The following is a 17,257-nucleotide window of genomic DNA, read 5'->3' on the forward strand; positions in this document are numbered from 1 at the left end:
TTGCATTAAGATTTTGTTTCCAAATCGGGCGGTAATTGTTTGTAATAATAATTCGACACTTATTTTGTGATTCATTACTCTGATATAAATTCATTTTAATTGTCCACAAACAACTCTATTAATGAAATAATTAGACTAAAGACCCGTTCGCAAGAGTATTTCATTCAGTGTGATCGAGGTCAACGTCCCAAGACATTGACTGAAATTAAATCACTGCTGAAGACATTGAAATCCTCACTGTCCAATCCTCTGAGATACAGTAAAGTTTTTTCTGTAGGTACAACTCTGCTTTTAGAGAAATTGCTCCTTGGTTCAATATTTCATGCTTATTTCAGTAAATAGCAAACAATATCATCAGACATTGTAGTATGAGTAAACTGGTTTTATGGTGAATCTGATTGAGTCAGATAGAAAACCACCCAACACCGGTTTGTGAAAAGTATTAAGTAACATTTTATTTAATTCACAAAATATTTGTACATAATTGTCAAAAGTAGGCATATACATAGTTATTTGTTTAGATCACAGTTATGTTATCAGGGAGGCACCTGCTAATTTTTTATGCCAGAATAGTTTTGGGATTCTTCGCTGATTATTGTTAGACGGTGAATAGAACATTCCTTTAACAGTGAGCTGTATCATGGAACAGTGCATTGCAGATTGGCTCATGCTAGTCGATGATGGTCATAACTGCTTATTATCTGCTTTTACAACTTTCAACTCTGAAACTGAACCCTCTCACCTTGCATCTGTTTCTTCCAACATCTTTGGCTGAGTTTCAGGAGCTTGCTTCATTGTCTTCTTTTTCAAAAATGTTCCTCCAGTAAAACCTAAGAAACAGATGTGTTTCACTCTGCTTCGAATTTCAAGCAACTAAGCTGCACAATTTTTACCTAATAGCCCACATCCGATTGCTGTGAGTCCACCAAATTTCAAGCCAGCAACCAAACCAACCGGACCACCTAGACAAGTGCCAACTAAAGCTCCAGCTAATGGATATACTGCTGTTTTGTACCTTGCAGCTTTGTCTAGAAACCTTGTACCCTCTATTACGTTTACTTCAGTTTCCTCAATATCTTCCTCTATTCTGTTGACTTGTTCTCTCTGATCCTGTGTCATGAATAGTCATGTTTATTATTGAATTGACTTCGATGTAATCATGAACTTACATGAACAACTTGATTGAAATCTACAAATAACTGATGTAATTGTTGCATGTCATCCTGCAAGGAGTTCCAGGCATGGAGACAGGCCTCTTGCCGTTCCAGTTTTTCCTCCTTTGCGTGCAGCTGGATATTGCTATCCTGAAATGGGTTGTCTGTGGCCTGATCTTCATCTTTGGATAATTGAAGATCCTTGGTAGGAAGACTGAATTCTAACCCTATGATTATTCGTAGATGACTATTTTCTCAACTCATATTTTACAACTCAGATAAATCACAAAACCATGAAGCATGTGCCATTTGATCATCAACTTTAAGATCAGTCCCCAATTGATCTTGTCTGTTCAATGAATTGTTTCTAACAAATAATAGAGAACTTGAAGCCTACCTAAGTATTCTTTGATTGCATTCATTGTAGTTGCTCTAGAGTAAGCGGTAAGTTTGTCAAACTTCTCTATATCGCTGTCTTGTACTTGTCCTCGGAGAACATCCATTTCATAAAGTAAATGTTTCAGTTGTGATACTAACCGGGAAGCATTTGCCTGTTCTTTGTATACCCGATCCCAATCACCACTTTGCTGCAACTGTAACAGTCTTTGAGTAACAATCTAAGAAAAGTGTGGTAGATGAAGAATCAAATGTAACACAATATTTCGCCTAACCTTTGCAATATTAGCCTTGTGTCTCTTGAGCATTCCAATGTGATGTGGTATTGCGACATCATTGAATTTGCTTATGGGAATTTCTAAACGTTTTATAGGCTGCTTAATTCCAGGGGTTTCGCTCTGTATCGACATTGTGTCTTGCTTGTGTTTATTATCTCACAACGCCAAGGATGTTGCAAAAATGTAGAATCTTTTTAATATCGCAAGTTTTTATGCATGATTACGCGTGAGCAAACGATAGCACTATTCATTAATAGATTTTACAGATGTAAACAGGGACTTGCTAGCTTGATGTAATGTCGAACATAGATCTCACACGCCAAAATTGGAACAATGTGTTAAATATTGTTTATTTAACACGCACGTCGAACAATAAAAATACATTCCTGAAAGAACTTTGTCCTGCGCCTTTGCGGTCAAAACGACTACTGCTATAATCGAGTAGCTCGTCGATATCTGTGCTCGAAACTTTCCTGCAGTGCATGTCAGTTCTGGCTAAATTCGTGCTGCCTATAAATTAATCACTAGTTGATCGGTATTCTTTGCTGTAGTAGGCTTGGTGTTCAGTTATTAGTAAGGGAGGGTTTTGCGTTTCTTTTCGTGAAACACATTGATTTCTTCAAGACTCCAGGGTATTGTATTGATGGGATAATCATCAGGTTATCGCAAGTAAGGTAGGTGTTCCATTTATTACATTTATAAACGATTCGTCGAAATGCGTAGCTTGACATTTCGGTAATCTAATTTTCTGAGTCACTCCCACCAGGAGGTTGGGATTGGGAGGCATTTGACGGACTTCGCGATACACCAACAGCGTTTGACGTTATAAACTGCACAATACCCGCTTTGAAAAATTTTTTTCGAAACTACAGAGGTGCTATACTTAGTAGCTAAAATTTCCTGAAGGAAATTAAGAAATTTTAGAAATGTTCCTAAAATTTCCAAAAATTATCATAGTTTTTTCTTATTATAACTCGTTATTACTTGTAAATTACTACCATCCTACTCATTCCTCTTATCAGGATAAATTTAACTAGTTATCTTGATGTTCGTCATTTTGTCCACTCTCTTGTTTGCCTATAGAGTCATTATGTCAATTACATTCTCAACAATTGTTTGGTACTGATTCTTTGAATCTAGATTGGTTGGATAAACTTGGATCAAGATGGATTTTGGATTTTCTTCATACCACAATGGTGGCCCAGCAAGGGAACAGGATTTTGGCAGACTTTCTCAGTCCATTGGCACATCAATACTCAAGATATCACAAAATGGTAAGATCATTAGACTGGTAAAATTACTTGTACTTGCAATATACTTGAAAGCAAAACAATTGCTCCTTCCGCAGTTTCTTCTATGCAAAGAATGGTCAATCAGTTGGGTGGATCTACGGACTCTCAGGAACTTAGGAATAAGCTGTAAGTTGATTACATGCATTTTTTTTTTATAGTTTCATCTTTTGATTATAGCAGAATAGTAGTCCTATTATTGGTCCTATGAACTTCTGGCTGTATTTTTTCGAATTAATATTTCAGATCATACTTACATTTAGAAAATGATTAATCTGCGTTTATCTACAGCCATCAGATTCAGCATTATACGCAACAGTTGGCAAAAGACACAAGCGTTCATTTGCGTGATTTGGCAAACTTGACCAACAATGCAGGCTCGAGTAGTCCAGGAGAGCAGAGGCAGCAAAAGATGCAGAGGGAAAGGCTTCAAGATGAGTTTACTGCTGCACTGAACAGTTTTCAATCAGTACAGAGGCTGGCAGCATCTAAAGAAAAAGAAATGGTACGTAAGGCAAAGGCGAATGCTGGCATCAGTCCTTTTGGTGAGAAGAAGCAAGAGACATTGATAGAGCTGCAAGATAATAGGACTCAGCGACAAATTCAGCAGCAGCAATTACAAGAGGAACAGAATTTGCGAATGCTTGAAGAACATGAAGCTAGCATACGTCAGTTGGAGGTGAGAAAATTTTTGCTGGACTTCCAACCCAACTTCGTGTTCTATGATATTCAATAATTTTGTCTTTGCTTTTCAGAGCGACATAAGCGATGTCAATCAAATATTCAAAGAACTTGGTGCTCTAGTTCATGAGCAAGGGGAAATAGTTGACTCGATTGAAGCTTCTGTTGAAAGGACTGAAGTTTTTGTTAGCGAAGGTGCACAGCAGTTACAGCAGGCTTCGACGTATCAGACAAAATTGCGTAAAAAAAAATGCATACTTATCGTCATTGCCGCTGTTGTGTTATCTATTCTGATAGGAATAATTGTTTGGCAAACGTCGTAAAACAAGTCTCAGAATGGAGAATTGACGTGAGATGTAAATCGGAAAGAGATTAGAATGAACTTTGTCAAAGCGTACTTATTCTGGCTGGAGAGAATCAATACCACTAAAATATTACTGGTGCTAAGAGAGGGCAGAGTATTTGCGCAAATCTGTTGAACCAATGATGAATGATTGTGATGTTATTAAAGATAGTTTGCATGAGCTTGCATAAAGATCGTGCCAGAACTTCGGACCGAAGCGTAATAAACATCTCGAAGTTCTTTATTTTAATTGTTGCATGAGCCATAAGTGAGTTTATAATTCGATAATCAATGTCACGTTCAACTTGCAGCAGGATCTGCATTTCTCAAGCGGGTAAGTTTGAATTCGTCCAAAGCCAGGTAACACAGTCTTGCACTGATAATTCAACGTCTTTAGGCTGTATTATAAATAGGGACTTTCAAAAATCAGGCAACAGATCGAGTCACAGAAAAGTCCCATATATTTGTATTATACTATTGTTACGTTACGTAATCTATTAATTGACGACGAATACAGTCGAGATATGGGAATTAGGGAAGCGAAGATCTTTGAAAAGCAAAAGCCGGTCACGTACTATTGTATAACGACGTAGCTGGGACGTCTTGTCTATATGATTGGAATTATTATTAATCATATTGATAACTATCCATGTATACAGTTTTAATATGATAAAAATATATTCATTATAGTATTGTTGTTTAATAGCAAATATACCGTACTCTAAATGTAACCCATTCGCATGTATTAATTATGTACTAGAAGAGGTATCCTAAATTAAAATGTAGCATTGATCAGATACCAAAATTATCGCCATTCCAATTAATCGTTAGTGAATAAAAGTAAAGAAGGTTTAATTTCGCTGTGTGACTGTAAAAATGAACAAAAGTCTAAACCAAAAAAAAATAGCACAATGCAAATTAACGATCGCGGATCAATTAATGTGATCTAAATGATATTAATTACCTATTTATGTATTATAAAACTACCGTTTTATTTTAATCAAAATTTAATAAATAACTACATCATATTACAAACCATAAAACTTATTCAGCATCTTCTTCAACAATCTTTGGTCTTCAAATAATCCGTTCTCTCGATTTTACTCCCGCGTGTCCGTCACATGTTCCACATACAAATGGCTACCTGTCCGCCACGAGTTGCGCGCCGTGCACGTAGTTCATTAAATTATTTGCGTAGTCTATTTGATAAGGGATAATCTTTCCGGATAACAGTTAACGTTTGTAGTCAAGTTAAATCGCGATTTAACGCGTGACATATGACAGGGTAATTGCCGTCAAATAATGTCGACACGATACATGAAGAAAGTTTACGGGGGCGATGAAGCAATTGAAAAGGAGTGTGTCACGAGCGACAATGAGAATCCCATCACGGGAGGTGTCAGGCGAAAGCAGTTCAATGTGTTCGCCTTGGTACTTTAATTTGCCTTTAGAAATAATTTCTTCACCTTTGAAATAAATATATTTTTATCCGACCCTACTTAATGTTACTGAACCGGTGACACTCAATTCTGAGCTTTTAATGCATCGGCTACCTCCATTATACAATCTGTACCCTTCTTATGTGCCTCAATGAAATTAGCGGCCTACTCTTAGCTGTATTATGAGAGAATCAAGTTAAAGGTTATCAAACCTAATCTATCTTTTCCTAATTATAGTTAAATCAGCACTCTGAAAGCGAGGCGAAGGAGGATGATGACTGTGAGACCTCAACAGCTGCTGGAGTTCTCTCAGAAGAAGCAAAACGTAAGAAAAAAAAGAAGAAACGGAAAAAATCTGAGAGCTCGAAGGTTCACCGAACAACCAGACGCAGTTCGGAAGATAACGAGGAAGTAGATGAAATTGAGAGGACCGTTAGAGAAATAAATAAACTTTTGGGTGAGCCTGTGCCTAACTCTAGTCGAAAGGATCCAGAAAATTCCGGCCTGGCTTTGCAGAGGAGCAAGGAAAATGTCCTCACTATTCAGCACAAGAATTTAAACCCATATAACGAACTGAAGAGGATATTTGGCAGCAAAACCATCCAGGCAGAGCAGAGTAAACGGCGAGGCAGAGGTCGGCAAGGACACTTGAAGAAGACATGGCTTATTTCTGCTCGAGAGAATTGGCCACCTATTGGTAAGTCTGGCCTGTCAATGTCTCTGGATCAATCGATGGAAAGGGAAGAAGGAATTCAATATTTTGTCTACGAACACAATACGTCGTACCGACAAACTCAAATGAAATTTCTTCAAGCAGTAGAAAGCCTGAACCCCGATAATATCGTTACTATTATAAACGCCCATCCGTATCATGTAGATGCTCTCCTGCAACTGGCAGAGCTTTGCAAACTAAGTGAGGACCTGGCAATGGCTGCTGAACTCACAGAAAGAGCTTTGTACTGTTTAGAGTGCGCCTTTCATCCCTTGTTTAACGTGACTACTGCCAATTGCAGACTGGATTATAAAAAACAACAGAACCGCGCACTGTACTTAACTTTATTTAAGCATCTAATATTTGTTGGGGGAAGAGCCTGCTACAGAACAAGTTTAGAGTTTTGTAAAATGTTGCTATCCCTTGATCCAAATGATGACCCTCTGGCTGTTATACTCGCAATAGACTTTTACGCATTGAGAGCACGGGAATACACATGGTTTGTGGAATTCTGTAAAGTATGGGAAAGTGCTAGAAACTTGAGTCAGCTACCCAACATTGCGTATAGTTTAGCTTTGGCCAGTTTTCATTTGGGGACTGGCCAATTGGCCGATGAATTGCTGCAAAATGCAATCACTATGTTTCCCAGTTTTCTTGTGCCTCTGTTGGACAAATGCGGTGTACAAACGGATTCGCGAGTGATGGGTTCCGATTTTTTCAACAGTCATGCAAAGTCGACAACTCCTCCAGCTCTGGAGAAACTGGAGGCTTTATATGTAGCACGAAGTTATCACTTGTGGAAAGAGGCAGACATTTTGCCATGGCTTGAACGAAATGTTAATGAAGTGCTGAACAAGGTGGAGTCTGGGGATGAATTTGTCAAGTATTGTGAAGGAAAACGGACAACACGATATCAAGGAAAACTGCCTAAAAACATTTTGAGACACATCATCTTATCAGACATCAAGGAAGTTACCGTTGACATACAAGAGGTTCACAATCAAGGACCTGTGTTGTCGCATGATCCACTACCTCCTGCAGACTCAATAGATTTCTACTCTAGGCTCCGGGTAACTGCCAGACCCAATCAGAGCAACTCAAATCTGTTTTCACTTTTCTTCTCTTCACTGTTTACGGACTTTGAGGAGGATGTGGTTGCAGCTGCAGCAAACGGATTCAATTTGTTTGAAAATGAGATGGAAAATGCAGGAAATGCAGCGGTTGCACAAGAAGCAGCACGAGCTGATTTGAGAAGAACTGTGGCAAATCTTCTGCAGGAGGTGGGTAATTTGCTGTCTATCAGGGCACCTGATGGTATTAATGATGCCGATGCAGATGAGGATACGGATATTGACCCAACAATAGACTAGTTTGTGATTTATGAAGTCAGATAGAATTATTGTGATAGATTCTGATTAAAATCTAGAATACTGAAGTGATGTAATTGAAAAAGATTTTTTATTAATATTTTTCAACATACCTTTCTGTATGTGAATTCTCTATACAATTATTCTGCATTCTTTCCTTAGTTCTGTGTACATATTTAATTAATAATTTCAACTGTTATGAAAACTTTAATGACATGCCATTTACATACCTATACGATTGATATCAGCATGTTTTACTTTAAAATATATCGGAAGAAATAACCTACCTCACTGAATTACACGTAGTGTTTCAATGGAGGGTACATATTCGAAATCTCTGTCTGGATTTCATTCATGAATTATTAAAACCAAGGTAAGGTTGAAATACATTGGGAATCGAGATGAATGAGCAGAGTTTTAGTTACAGTTCAATGTCAATAATCTAACCTGGGATAAACTCTTATACCGTCATCAGATTTGTAAAAATGATACAAACAGGAACCAATTAAGTTCTCTGTTTTCTCATATTTCAACCGACGGTTATTAATTATCACATTACCTCGCTAATCCTGGTCCAATTATGTCATAGCACCAAATACTGGATTGTGACGACAAATTCCTGGCCCGTATTCTTGATAATCTGCTTTCGTATGACAAACTTGATAAAACTCTGGAGTACTTGCTAACATGGATCCCCCAAACCAGACGGCACAACGTTGCATGTGATGCGATATCACGTTAACATCTATTGGCTTTGGCTGGAAGATATTACAGAAGATTGTCAGCAGAGATAAGTAAAAAACTTATCCATAAATTCAGATATCGTTGCTACTTTACCTTAATATGTCCACCACTGAGAGTTTCACTAACTCTCAGTCTGGCATCTACAGTTCTTTTTATATCGCGCTGTAGGCGTCTTCCAAAGTCTCTGAACATAGTTGAGCCTCCCGAAAGAACGATATTATGATATAATGGTCGTCTCACGTCAATGGGACAGTTTTGAATCACATTGTCCACAATTTCGCTCAATGGCGTTGTGAAATCTGGGTTAGAAAACTAGAACAATAATTTTTATTTGATTCAGTGAACCATCTCATATTATTAAAAATAGCTATGGATCTCACCTCTGGATGAAAAAATATTTCTGGTCCTAAAAATCTTTCATATCCAATATCAACTCCAAAAGCCTGTTTTGTAATGCTGTTTATCCCTTCGAATCGTTTGAGCCACTTGGTAGGATCGCTGTCGTACTTTGCAAATTCTTTAGCAATATCGGGACAGATGTAGCAAAATCGCTCTTTTATGGCCTTGGCAGTTTCCAAAGACTGTTCTGGTGGTATTCCGATCTCACGTTCCCTTAAAAGACTCTGGATAAAATAAGTGATATTTCGCCCAGCGATAGGAATGTGTTTGATGCAACTCCCGATCACATATCCTTCTGCCTAAACATAAGTATAAATAAAAAAACAGTTGATACATCACACACGTCCTGAGGATTAAGGAACTTGTCTGTTGAGCCAAATGATCATTACCACAGGAATAACGTGAGTGACACCATCCCCACTATCTACAACAATCCCTGTTAATATTCTGTCCTCAATATTCCTAGAAGCCCATGAGGCAGCCAAGGCTAAAACGGCTTGCACTGCGATATATAAACCAGGTACATTGAATGATTCAAACATTATTTCAGCTGTGTATTCCCTGTTCTCAGGTGTATTGAGCGGCGGTTCAGTCAGCAGAAAATAATGATCTTCTGGCTCAGCTCTTAGATATTTGAAGATACACTGTTCCAGGAATCTCTCCATTAAGTCCCAATCTTCCACCAGGCCATGTCTGACTGGGTACTGGAAAGTTTGGTAATAAGAGTTACTATCATTGGAGAATTGATATGTAGTGTTTTGCTTTCAATGCAAATGAAGATAGATGCTTACTTTGACAGCATATCCTGTAGCATCGAAAGCTTCATCTCCGATGTAAAAATCCAAATCCTCAACCCCTTTGGTCACACGCCTAGCTGAGTTGTCCCCAACTTTAGCAGTTTCTTTAATTGCGATTGCAGATGGTATGATGAATTGAGGTTCCTTGTTAGCCGCAAAGCCAAGCTTTGTGTACCTAAGGTGAGGTAAATTAATGAGTAAAAATAAATATAAAATTATTTCGGAATAAAGGACAGATCAATGATTTCAGAATGAGATTTAGCAGCACCTTGGGTTTGCCAAGACGTGAAATGAGGGCGGATACAGTGAGTGGGAAATTTGTGGTTAGTCACTTCAAATGAACTAAGGAGTCAGCTTGTCAAATTAATTATGGGTGAAAGAAATCAACAAGAGAATATTTACCCGGTCCCAACATCAATAACACACGCAGGAAGGCGTCCGGCCATTGTATCTAGGTTTCTTAACAATTAGAAAAAGCGGTTTTAACTCGAACAGAATTTTGTAAACCGAAAACCACACCTCGCATGAGTGATAAGGGGGCCCCTACTTGTCTACTTGTCAACTCTCCAGAGTGCGTCAAGCGGCAGGCCCAATGATCAGGATCAAAACCAGGAAGAGGTCAGATCCCTTACAAATAGGGGTAGATGGCGCTAGCAACTTAACTTCTGTCGTTCAAGTTGCCGTTTTATAATTGTTAATAACGCGCGAGATTCATCTGTACTGTGTCGTCCTCTACACTGATGAAGAAGACTATTTTAGCCGCAAAGCCCGCGAAGAAACTGCTTCGTATATCCCGAGCGACTTATTCGAATGAACAATTTGATAAATAGATTGGGAATAACATCCTTTGTAATAAAATATTGTTTATTCATTCCTCATTTCTACGTATAGCACAAGAATAAAGGATATGCATGATATGTGTACACAAAGATCTATTAGATTTCAATGGTACGAAATTGATATGGTATGGCGTTAGGGATAATCAGCATAGTTATTTTTTTCTGCATCAAAAATCCGATCACGTCCAGTATAAAAATATAAAGTGGTTATTTAACCATCGAGGATATGATACGAACATTAAAGTATGTATATATGGCACAAAGTAGACAACTGATGGTAAAGATTTCAAATTGTAACACGCCCAACGAATTCAGACTTATACACTTACTCGACGTGATCGTGTACGCACTTTCTATTAATAATTCTCTGCATAATTCGTGCATACTTCGTATGATAAACTGATATTTCTGATCCATTGAATCACGGAGTATACGTTCATAGGTATTATACATGAGAATTATCATAAAACCCCGATAAATTGGTAGCATTCGAATTGATTGAAATGGATTGAAGTATGAGAAGTAATGAAGCAGATCTGGAGAACAGATATAAAACATCCACAGCTTCAGCCTCAGAACAGCATTTCAGCATCACTATCTGCATCGATGCGTCACGCCCGATTAGAGCTCTTCTCGGGTTTTGATCTCCGGAATGGCCGTGATTACCGTCGAGTCTTCGGTATCACTTATATACCCCCTTTCCCCCGTGTAATGAGTCGGATAGAGAAGAAGCGGGGCAGCCGATAATGCGATCAAATTTCTAGTAGGAAAGTGACTCTTCCATGCCGTTCTGTAAACCCAGAAGTAAAAAGAGAATCGTGAATAGTGTTTAAAAACTCAATTTGATAGATCCGAAGAATTCGATTCACCTTGGGTGTTTGTCGAATAGAATTGGTAGGTACTCGTCGACAGGGACCATGTTATCAAGCGGTTTGGCATTCAGAAGTTTCTCAGCTCCTCGTCTGGACAGCATGTATCCTAAAGTCCAATAGCTGTAGCCAGCTACCACCAAGTATCTCGATCCCTCGACCGGAGGTTCCTCCTGATCCTGGAGCCGTTTCCGCCCCAAATATCTGCGGGGTTTCCGGTTTCAACTAATGTAAATTCCGAGGAACGGAAACGACGATAGAAAAAATAAACAGGGCAAAAGAATCATCCTGCACCGTCGATTTCATAACGCCTGTGAAATGAAGGAAGATCAGGATGGGAGTAAGGTTTTATCCAGGACGTGGTCACACCTGATTGACGTAGCTGTAGCGGTTTTATTAGGCTGAGGATTGGGGAGCGTATAATTAGCTCAGGAAAGAGGAAATCACTCGCCACATTTCGGCATAATCTACCAAAGTTTAGAATCTATGTCTCAACCAGCTCACCGTCAATTACTCTGCGCAGCTAATTAGCCTATTACTCGTTGATCAAATATTTGCTAATAAGTTGAAAAATTGAAGTCACGGTTACTGCGGTATACGCCCTGCAGATCTGGGTGTGGTGTAATTAATGACAGGCGTGTACACACGTCTCAGAGCAACCCCTTCCACAGGTTTTCTTACAATCCAAACTACCCCGCGCAAGCTCATAAGTATAACGTTGAGGTAAAGTACATATGTAGACACGATATTCGTCGTGGTTTACACCGAATATGAGTCGAATAACTGATGGCAACTTACACCAAGTCCCAATCGATCTTCAGTCTCTCAACCTCGTGCGTTATAAAATTTACTTTTTGACGAAAGAACGGCTCAAAGCGGATGTCATCCTCCAGGATCATCACTTTTTCGTAATCGTTTTCTAGCACCTGAGAAAAAGCGTTAGTTACTAAAAAAAAAAAAAACTTTTCGTTTCAGTACGACGTTGAATAAATGATTGAACGGATTTGATAAATGAAAAGTAACAATACAGATATTCGGACAACTTTTAAATTATAATTACTTTTTTCCAGATCGAATAGTGGCTCAAGAAGCAGCCTACCTCGCCCATGGTCATCGGTCTGAAAATGTATAAAAAAAAGGGGTAATAGACGATGAGAGAATTTGTGCAAGGAAAGTGACGAAAAAATATGAAGAAGATCAGGTGGCAGAACGCCTTTACAAATTTTTCATTCTATGCAATAATATGAGCGATTAATGATCGATCGATATAAACTGTATCAGCAAATACAGTTGGACACGCTTTATGAAATCGACGTGCCAGAAACGCACTGCGTGGAAATTTTAATGATCTCAAACGCGTCGTTATATTCTCGTCCCATTCACATCCCTTCGGCCATTCATGGACCGCAGCCTCATACCCGATGGCACGTGTCCACAGCTGCTGGTGAAAACCGCGTGGGTGTTACAGAAGAATTTAGAAGGGTATGAGAAGAATTTTTATAGAAAATAAAACCGTTTAGCTCTTTCGGTACGTGTTCAGCGATAAGGAATTCTGAAAATCCTCGAAGAATCGGTCGCCGCACATTTGTTCTAGGTATAGTTATTGGAGTTAAGTCTATTTCCGGAATGATCTACCAGACTGCTTACTTGACCTCGATCTACATATCGCATATATACAGACAGTCCACTGCTATTCCTATATTTGAATTATGAGGGGCTCTGTACATTTCAAATAATGAATTTTGTGTCGATTTGTTAAGAGCAAAATGAAGACGCCACGGGCTCTACTAGCTCGACGTCTGTACCCTGTATGCACAACGTGGTTAAATTTATTTCACAAGTTTCTGCTCGTAAAAATTTCACGTAACATAAATTGTTTGCAGAAATTCATATTAAAAAATCTGATCTTCGTCTGTACACAGATGTTTAAACCGTTCAACGCCTTTTTACGTCGATAGTGATTGATGCCTGCATAAGAAAAATTATTATAATGCCATTAGGTCGTCACATATGGAACGGATACAAGCGGCAATTTGGTTGATGATTTAACACCATCCGTCCGCGCCGGAAATACATCGGCAATTACATTAAATGGAACACAGATAAATAAGGCGCTCGTTGCGCCCGATAAAAATCCAATTATTGTCACCCCGATTTTATTTTTTCTCGTATTTCGAGTCAACGATTACTATCGATTATAACTTCTGTAAATTACTCACCTTCTATGGTAGGGGTCCGCGTACTCCGGCATCATTTTAACCCCTCGTTCTTTGAGCGTGCTTTCGTTGAGCATTCTGTAGAACAGAAACATCGATCAGTAAGGAGGGGAAAAAGAGGAGAAGAAGGAGAAGAAGAAGAAGAGCCAAGTTAATCATTTGAAAACACGCTAAAGAAACATGTTCACTTTCTAAAGGCGTGTTTCCGACCGGAAATGGAAGAAGTTTTGCCACCATCGAGAGGCAGCCTAAATATTATAATGATAAATCGCGGGGATATCGGAGAATCCGATATACCTTTTTCTGCGAGTGCTGCAACCGATTGAAATAACTCGCTGTAGGAAATTGCCGGGTAGGTAATTCATAATCGAAGCGATTGTAAGTTTCGTAGGTCTTTGGTAAAAAAAAAAAAAAAAAAAAATTAAATAAAATATGAATCCGAGTCGAGAGGAGATGATCATTTTTATCGGGCAATGAGCCGAGGTAGTCGATAAACCGGATGGCGATGATCAATAATTAATACCCTCATTATGGAGTGGTATAATGAATACACCAAGTGTATGTTACGTCCGGAACGACCTTAGAAACCCCGAAGTAACTAAGTACATACCTATATAATTGAAGAAATGAGGATTTGTCAAGATGAAAATAAATTTCGCTGTTCCTCGACGTCCCCATAGGTATGCACGTTCGCAATTATTATCAGTAAAAGTAGAAGCAATATAGGGAGATGGGAGTAAAGGGAAGGAAATTAAACCCGAAAGCTCAAAGAAGAAAATGATTGTCGAGAAGGACAATGTAAGCAAAACATATCGAATTAAGGAAAGCGACGACGAGAATGAAACGAGTACAGGGTGAGAGGAAAAAATAAAGGGAGGGAATATTTTACAGGAGATACGCTCCGAATGATAATACGAACAAAACCCACGTCACGCATAAGAATTTATTTATCTAACAAGAGTTCGGCAGCTCACATCGGTGCCCATCTCTTTCGGGACGTGATGGAACCCGCGACCCTCCCCGTACGTTTCTCTCGGCGCAGCATTAACAATAAGTCCAAATCCGCTTATATCGAGGCTCTTTCTGAGAACCATCGAAACCCGAGGGACCTCGAGACCTGCACGGGTGAGAGTGTAAGATACCCTTTCTCCAAATCGTTCGCGAATCAAAGACCGAGGTAGGTATATCGTTCCCTACAGTTCGGACGGTAGCTAAACGTTTGCGTCTGTTTATCCAGGCCGAAAATTTACGTACAGGAGTATCCATAGATTACATATTCCTTATATTTTATCAGGACCGTATAATTTCCCGATATTACAACATTTCAATTTTAATAACCGCGGTATCCAGTTTCCGGCTTCAAATTCTCCTGCGGCTAATTAACAGCTTCAAATAGATACATCTACTTACTCCGGCTGCTAGTTGGTATGGGTACATAACGAGGGAATTGGCGGAGCGAGATAAGACAGTGGTCCAAAATCGGCGCTTCCCAATTCGGCTCAACGGAAATTTCTCAACCTCGCAAATTATAGGATTACAACTACAACCCCCGCGTGTATATATTGTGAAATAATTCGGTTCGAAGAATCACTCGTTCCGAACAATCTGCCTAACAGTTCGCGTCTGAAATCATCCGCGTATTCCTATACGTTCGTTTCTTCGTTCTGATCTTTTTTTTCTGTAGAAAAGAAAAGTTACAGGAAAGGAAATAGAAAATCAGAACGGAATAATGTACGTGTACGTTTATTGCGTAACTGGTGTATTCTGAACATCCCATACGGTGTGACGAAAAGTTGTAGAGGCGTTTTAAAATACATAGAGCGAAACTGAATAATGGATCGTTACAGAGAAAAGAAAAATAAAAAAAAATCGTACCTCGCGTGAAACGCGTGGAAAACTCGTTGGGCACGATATTTTCCCGTCCGATGAATTTTATATAAATCGCTGTATAGGTATGTATATTTTTATTGTATAGCGCATAACACCGGTGTATATCGTACCGGTACGCCTGGCGAGATTGAATCTAACTCATTTTTTCGTACAATAAAATCAAGACTTCGAGCCCGTAGTAAAATAGGCGTCGACAATTTCATTTCAGATTTCTAGTCACGATCGTGCCCTGTGTCGATTTAACCTGTTAAATTTTTAACGATTCAACGGCAGTTCGAGGGACCTCGGGGGTCTTCGAACTCGAAAACTTGCAGCCTCTCGGTTTAGGATGAAATTTCTATTCATCCCCCACAGGTTTGAATTCGGTCCGCTTCTCCCAAGTTAATAATCAAGCCCTAGCTCATTCAGACGTATAGCCAATTTTGGAAGATCCACCAATTTTTGTCCGATTATGGTTCTCGAGTTTTCAAGTCCTGCGCTCCAAGGGATGATTTATCCGGCCCTCGCGGTGCCTCTGACAAAGAGACTTCGAATGGTCGGAAGGGTACGAAACTCGCTACGACGCGACGTGAGGTGATGACAGGCGCGGCAGCGTGTCCTCGACTTCACTCGCGATGGTAATTCATCGTCAATTTGCACAACGAAATTCCTGCTCCCCATCTGGGTGGGGTCGGGGATGGGTGTATATTATTCGCGGAAGAAGAGGGGATGCCATTTTGTGGTTGAATAAACAAGACGCGGAAAGGATGTAGGGAAAATCTCGATGACGTTATACAGCTCCGAACTAGAAACCGCGTTACATTGCCAAATATTGTTCTTCAATTAATATGGTGACGTAGGAGTATTCCAGAAAGTAGCTGGGGTCGGGGGGAGTTCGGATAAGCTGCAGATTAGAATATCCTATGCTAAGGCATTAGAAGTTTCGGATATCACACCTGGTAGATTATGCAGGGCACGGAAAGGCGTTTCGGAGATATATTCCAAGGATAATGTAGGGACGAATATTGATAAAAGCAAAGTGTTCATTCAGATTTTGAAAGTTCGACGAAAGGTCTCCAGTCTTACTCTCCATACGTACATAAGTGTATTCTGCATATGTTCTATTTCGCGGAGGGATTCACCCCTGAAACTTTGTACCTCCTTACTTGGAAAAAAAAATTACCCGGTACAACGCCGTAGATCCGTTCGCGAATGACTCCGTTACTCCGTTATTCGAAAATTGTTACGATATTTGTTAAAGTTTTATCCCTTCGGTGTTCAAATTGGCTGGCTGCGCGTTTGCAAAAAAAAAAAATACGCCAAACAAACCGCAGTAAAATTAAAATAATTTTTTATTTATTTCCTCTTCGTTTTTGATTCTTTTTCTGTTTTCCTACTCACTTGCTAAATCGAAATAAAAGTAACGAGCCTGGTTTCCTCTGTGCGCCGTGCTTTGATGAATAATTATCTTATTGGAATCGACATAGCAGTTAAAATTTTTTTTCCCCCGGGTTATTACCGAACATCAAGGTACTGCACAAATAAATGCGTTGCTCGAACGGAACATCCGAGGACTCGGATACAGATGAAAATTATTCCACGTATACTCACGCTACCGGGAGAGGACTGCATTTGTTCAAAAACTGGATTAAACTCACGCTTTGGGCGATGCGGATTCCGAAGTGATTAATTCCGCGGATGAACTGATTACCGCCTAAATTCGCATAATCGAAAGCTCGCGCAAATTGTTGCAGTTCCCTGCAGCGTTGATCGACGAGTATAATTAGAAATGAGGATTTGAAAGACAAAGGTATCGATCAACGAAAATTCGCGCAACGAAACCTCACGGTATGTATACCCAACTC

At 39.4% G+C, this 17,257-nt stretch overlaps 5 protein-coding genes across 6 annotated transcripts in view; 2 read left to right on the top strand and 3 right to left on the bottom strand.

Moving 5' to 3' along the window:
• Nucleotides 1–429: 429 nt before the first annotated feature.
• LOC105692408 (syntaxin-17) lies at nt 430–2,222 on the bottom strand. Of its 2 annotated transcripts, none has more exons than XM_048659718.1 (5): nt 1,826–2,222; nt 1,552–1,757; nt 1,170–1,381; nt 894–1,110; nt 430–830 (listed from the first exon to the last, which is right to left on the bottom strand). In XM_048659718.1, the coding sequence occupies exons 1-5, from the start codon at nt 1,885–1,887 to the stop codon at nt 739–741; spliced, it is 789 nt and encodes a 262-aa protein (XP_048515675.1). In that variant the 5' UTR covers nt 1,888–2,222; the 3' UTR covers nt 430–738. The 2 variants fall into 2 exon arrangements, with proteins under 2 accessions (XP_048515675.1, XP_012267017.2); XM_012411594.3 differs by having other exon boundaries at nt 1,552–1,747; nt 1,826–2,218.
• Nucleotides 2,223–2,347: 125 nt separating this feature from the next.
• On the top strand, nt 2,348–5,184 carry LOC105692410 (syntaxin-12). The gene is made up of 5 exons (XM_012411596.3): nt 2,348–2,502; nt 2,969–3,102; nt 3,177–3,246; nt 3,409–3,796; nt 3,873–5,184. Exons 2-5 carry the CDS (start codon nt 2,994–2,996, stop codon nt 4,119–4,121), a joined length of 816 nt encoding a protein of 271 aa, XP_012267019.1. The 5' UTR covers nt 2,348–2,502; nt 2,969–2,993; the 3' UTR covers nt 4,122–5,184.
• A 116-nt stretch (nt 5,185–5,300) lies between these two features.
• LOC105692404 (transcription factor 25) lies at nt 5,301–7,771 on the top strand. Its single transcript, XM_012411586.3, has 2 exons — nt 5,301–5,572; nt 5,818–7,771. The coding sequence occupies exons 1-2, from the start codon at nt 5,444–5,446 to the stop codon at nt 7,660–7,662; spliced, it is 1,974 nt and encodes a 657-aa protein (XP_012267009.2). The 5' UTR covers nt 5,301–5,443; the 3' UTR covers nt 7,663–7,771.
• Nucleotides 7,734–10,186, bottom strand: LOC105692405 (actin-related protein 3). Its single transcript, XM_012411587.3, has 6 exons — nt 10,002–10,186; nt 9,594–9,774; nt 9,192–9,506; nt 8,784–9,101; nt 8,497–8,715; nt 7,734–8,417 (listed from the first exon to the last, which is right to left on the bottom strand). Exons 1-6 carry the CDS (start codon nt 10,043–10,045, stop codon nt 8,238–8,240), a joined length of 1,257 nt encoding a protein of 418 aa, XP_012267010.1. The 5' UTR covers nt 10,046–10,186; the 3' UTR covers nt 7,734–8,237.
• A 258-nt stretch (nt 10,187–10,444) lies between these two features.
• LOC105692397 (glycosyltransferase 25 family member) overlaps nt 10,445–17,257 on the bottom strand; it is a 36,864-nt gene continuing 30,051 nt past the window's right edge. The window contains exons 6-10 of the mRNA XM_012411574.3: nt 13,527–13,601; nt 12,368–12,425; nt 12,106–12,233; nt 11,308–11,511; nt 10,445–11,228 (exon numbers count right to left, since the gene is read on the bottom strand). Of these exons, the coding sequence (XP_012266997.2) occupies nt 11,060–11,228; nt 11,308–11,511; nt 12,106–12,233; nt 12,368–12,425; nt 13,527–13,601 (634 nt within the window). The 3' untranslated portion in view covers nt 10,445–11,059. The remainder of the gene's footprint in view (nt 11,229–11,307; nt 11,512–12,105; nt 12,234–12,367; nt 12,426–13,526; nt 13,602–17,257) is intronic.

This window comes from Athalia rosae, chromosome 8 (genome assembly GCF_917208135.1).
Source record: "Athalia rosae chromosome 8, iyAthRosa1.1, whole genome shotgun sequence".
NCBI classification, from domain to species: domain Eukaryota; kingdom Metazoa; phylum Arthropoda; class Insecta; order Hymenoptera; family Athaliidae; genus Athalia; species Athalia rosae.

What these genes read in the sequence shown, in the direction of transcription:
- LOC105692408 (XM_012411594.3), bottom strand. Translation starts at nt 1,960, where the DNA reads ATGTCGATACAGAGCGAAACCCCTGGAATTAAGCAGCCTATAAAACGT. An exon ending in ATTTCAATCAAGTTGTTCAT is followed by an intron (nt 1,111 to 1,169) that starts GTAAGTTCATGA and finishes TTCATGACACAG; the next exon opens with GATCAGAGAGAACAAGTCAA. An exon ending in AATCGGATGTGGGCTATTAG is followed by an intron (nt 831 to 893) that starts GTAAAAATTGTG and finishes TCTGTTTCTTAG; the next exon opens with GTTTTACTGGAGGAACATTT.
- LOC105692410 (XM_012411596.3), top strand. Translation starts at nt 2,994, where the DNA reads ATGGATTTTGGATTTTCTTCATACCACAATGGTGGCCCAGCAAGGGAA. An exon ending in ACTCAAGATATCACAAAATG is followed by an intron (nt 3,103 to 3,176) that starts GTAAGATCATTA and finishes CTCCTTCCGCAG; the next exon opens with TTTCTTCTATGCAAAGAATG. An exon ending in CTAGCATACGTCAGTTGGAG is followed by an intron (nt 3,797 to 3,872) that starts GTGAGAAAATTT and finishes TTTGCTTTTCAG; the next exon opens with AGCGACATAAGCGATGTCAA.
- LOC105692404 (XM_012411586.3), top strand. Translation starts at nt 5,444, where the DNA reads ATGTCGACACGATACATGAAGAAAGTTTACGGGGGCGATGAAGCAATT. An exon ending in AGTTCAATGTGTTCGCCTTG is followed by an intron (nt 5,573 to 5,817) that starts GTACTTTAATTT and finishes TCCTAATTATAG; the next exon opens with TTAAATCAGCACTCTGAAAG.
- LOC105692405 (XM_012411587.3), bottom strand. Translation starts at nt 10,045, where the DNA reads ATGGCCGGACGCCTTCCTGCGTGTGTTATTGATGTTGGGACCGG. An exon ending in TCACTCACGTTATTCCTGTG is followed by an intron (nt 9,102 to 9,191) that starts GTAATGATCATT and finishes ACTTATGTTTAG; the next exon opens with GCAGAAGGATATGTGATCGG. An exon ending in TCAGTGGTGGACATATTAAG is followed by an intron (nt 8,418 to 8,496) that starts GTAAAGTAGCAA and finishes AATATCTTCCAG; the next exon opens with CCAAAGCCAATAGATGTTAA.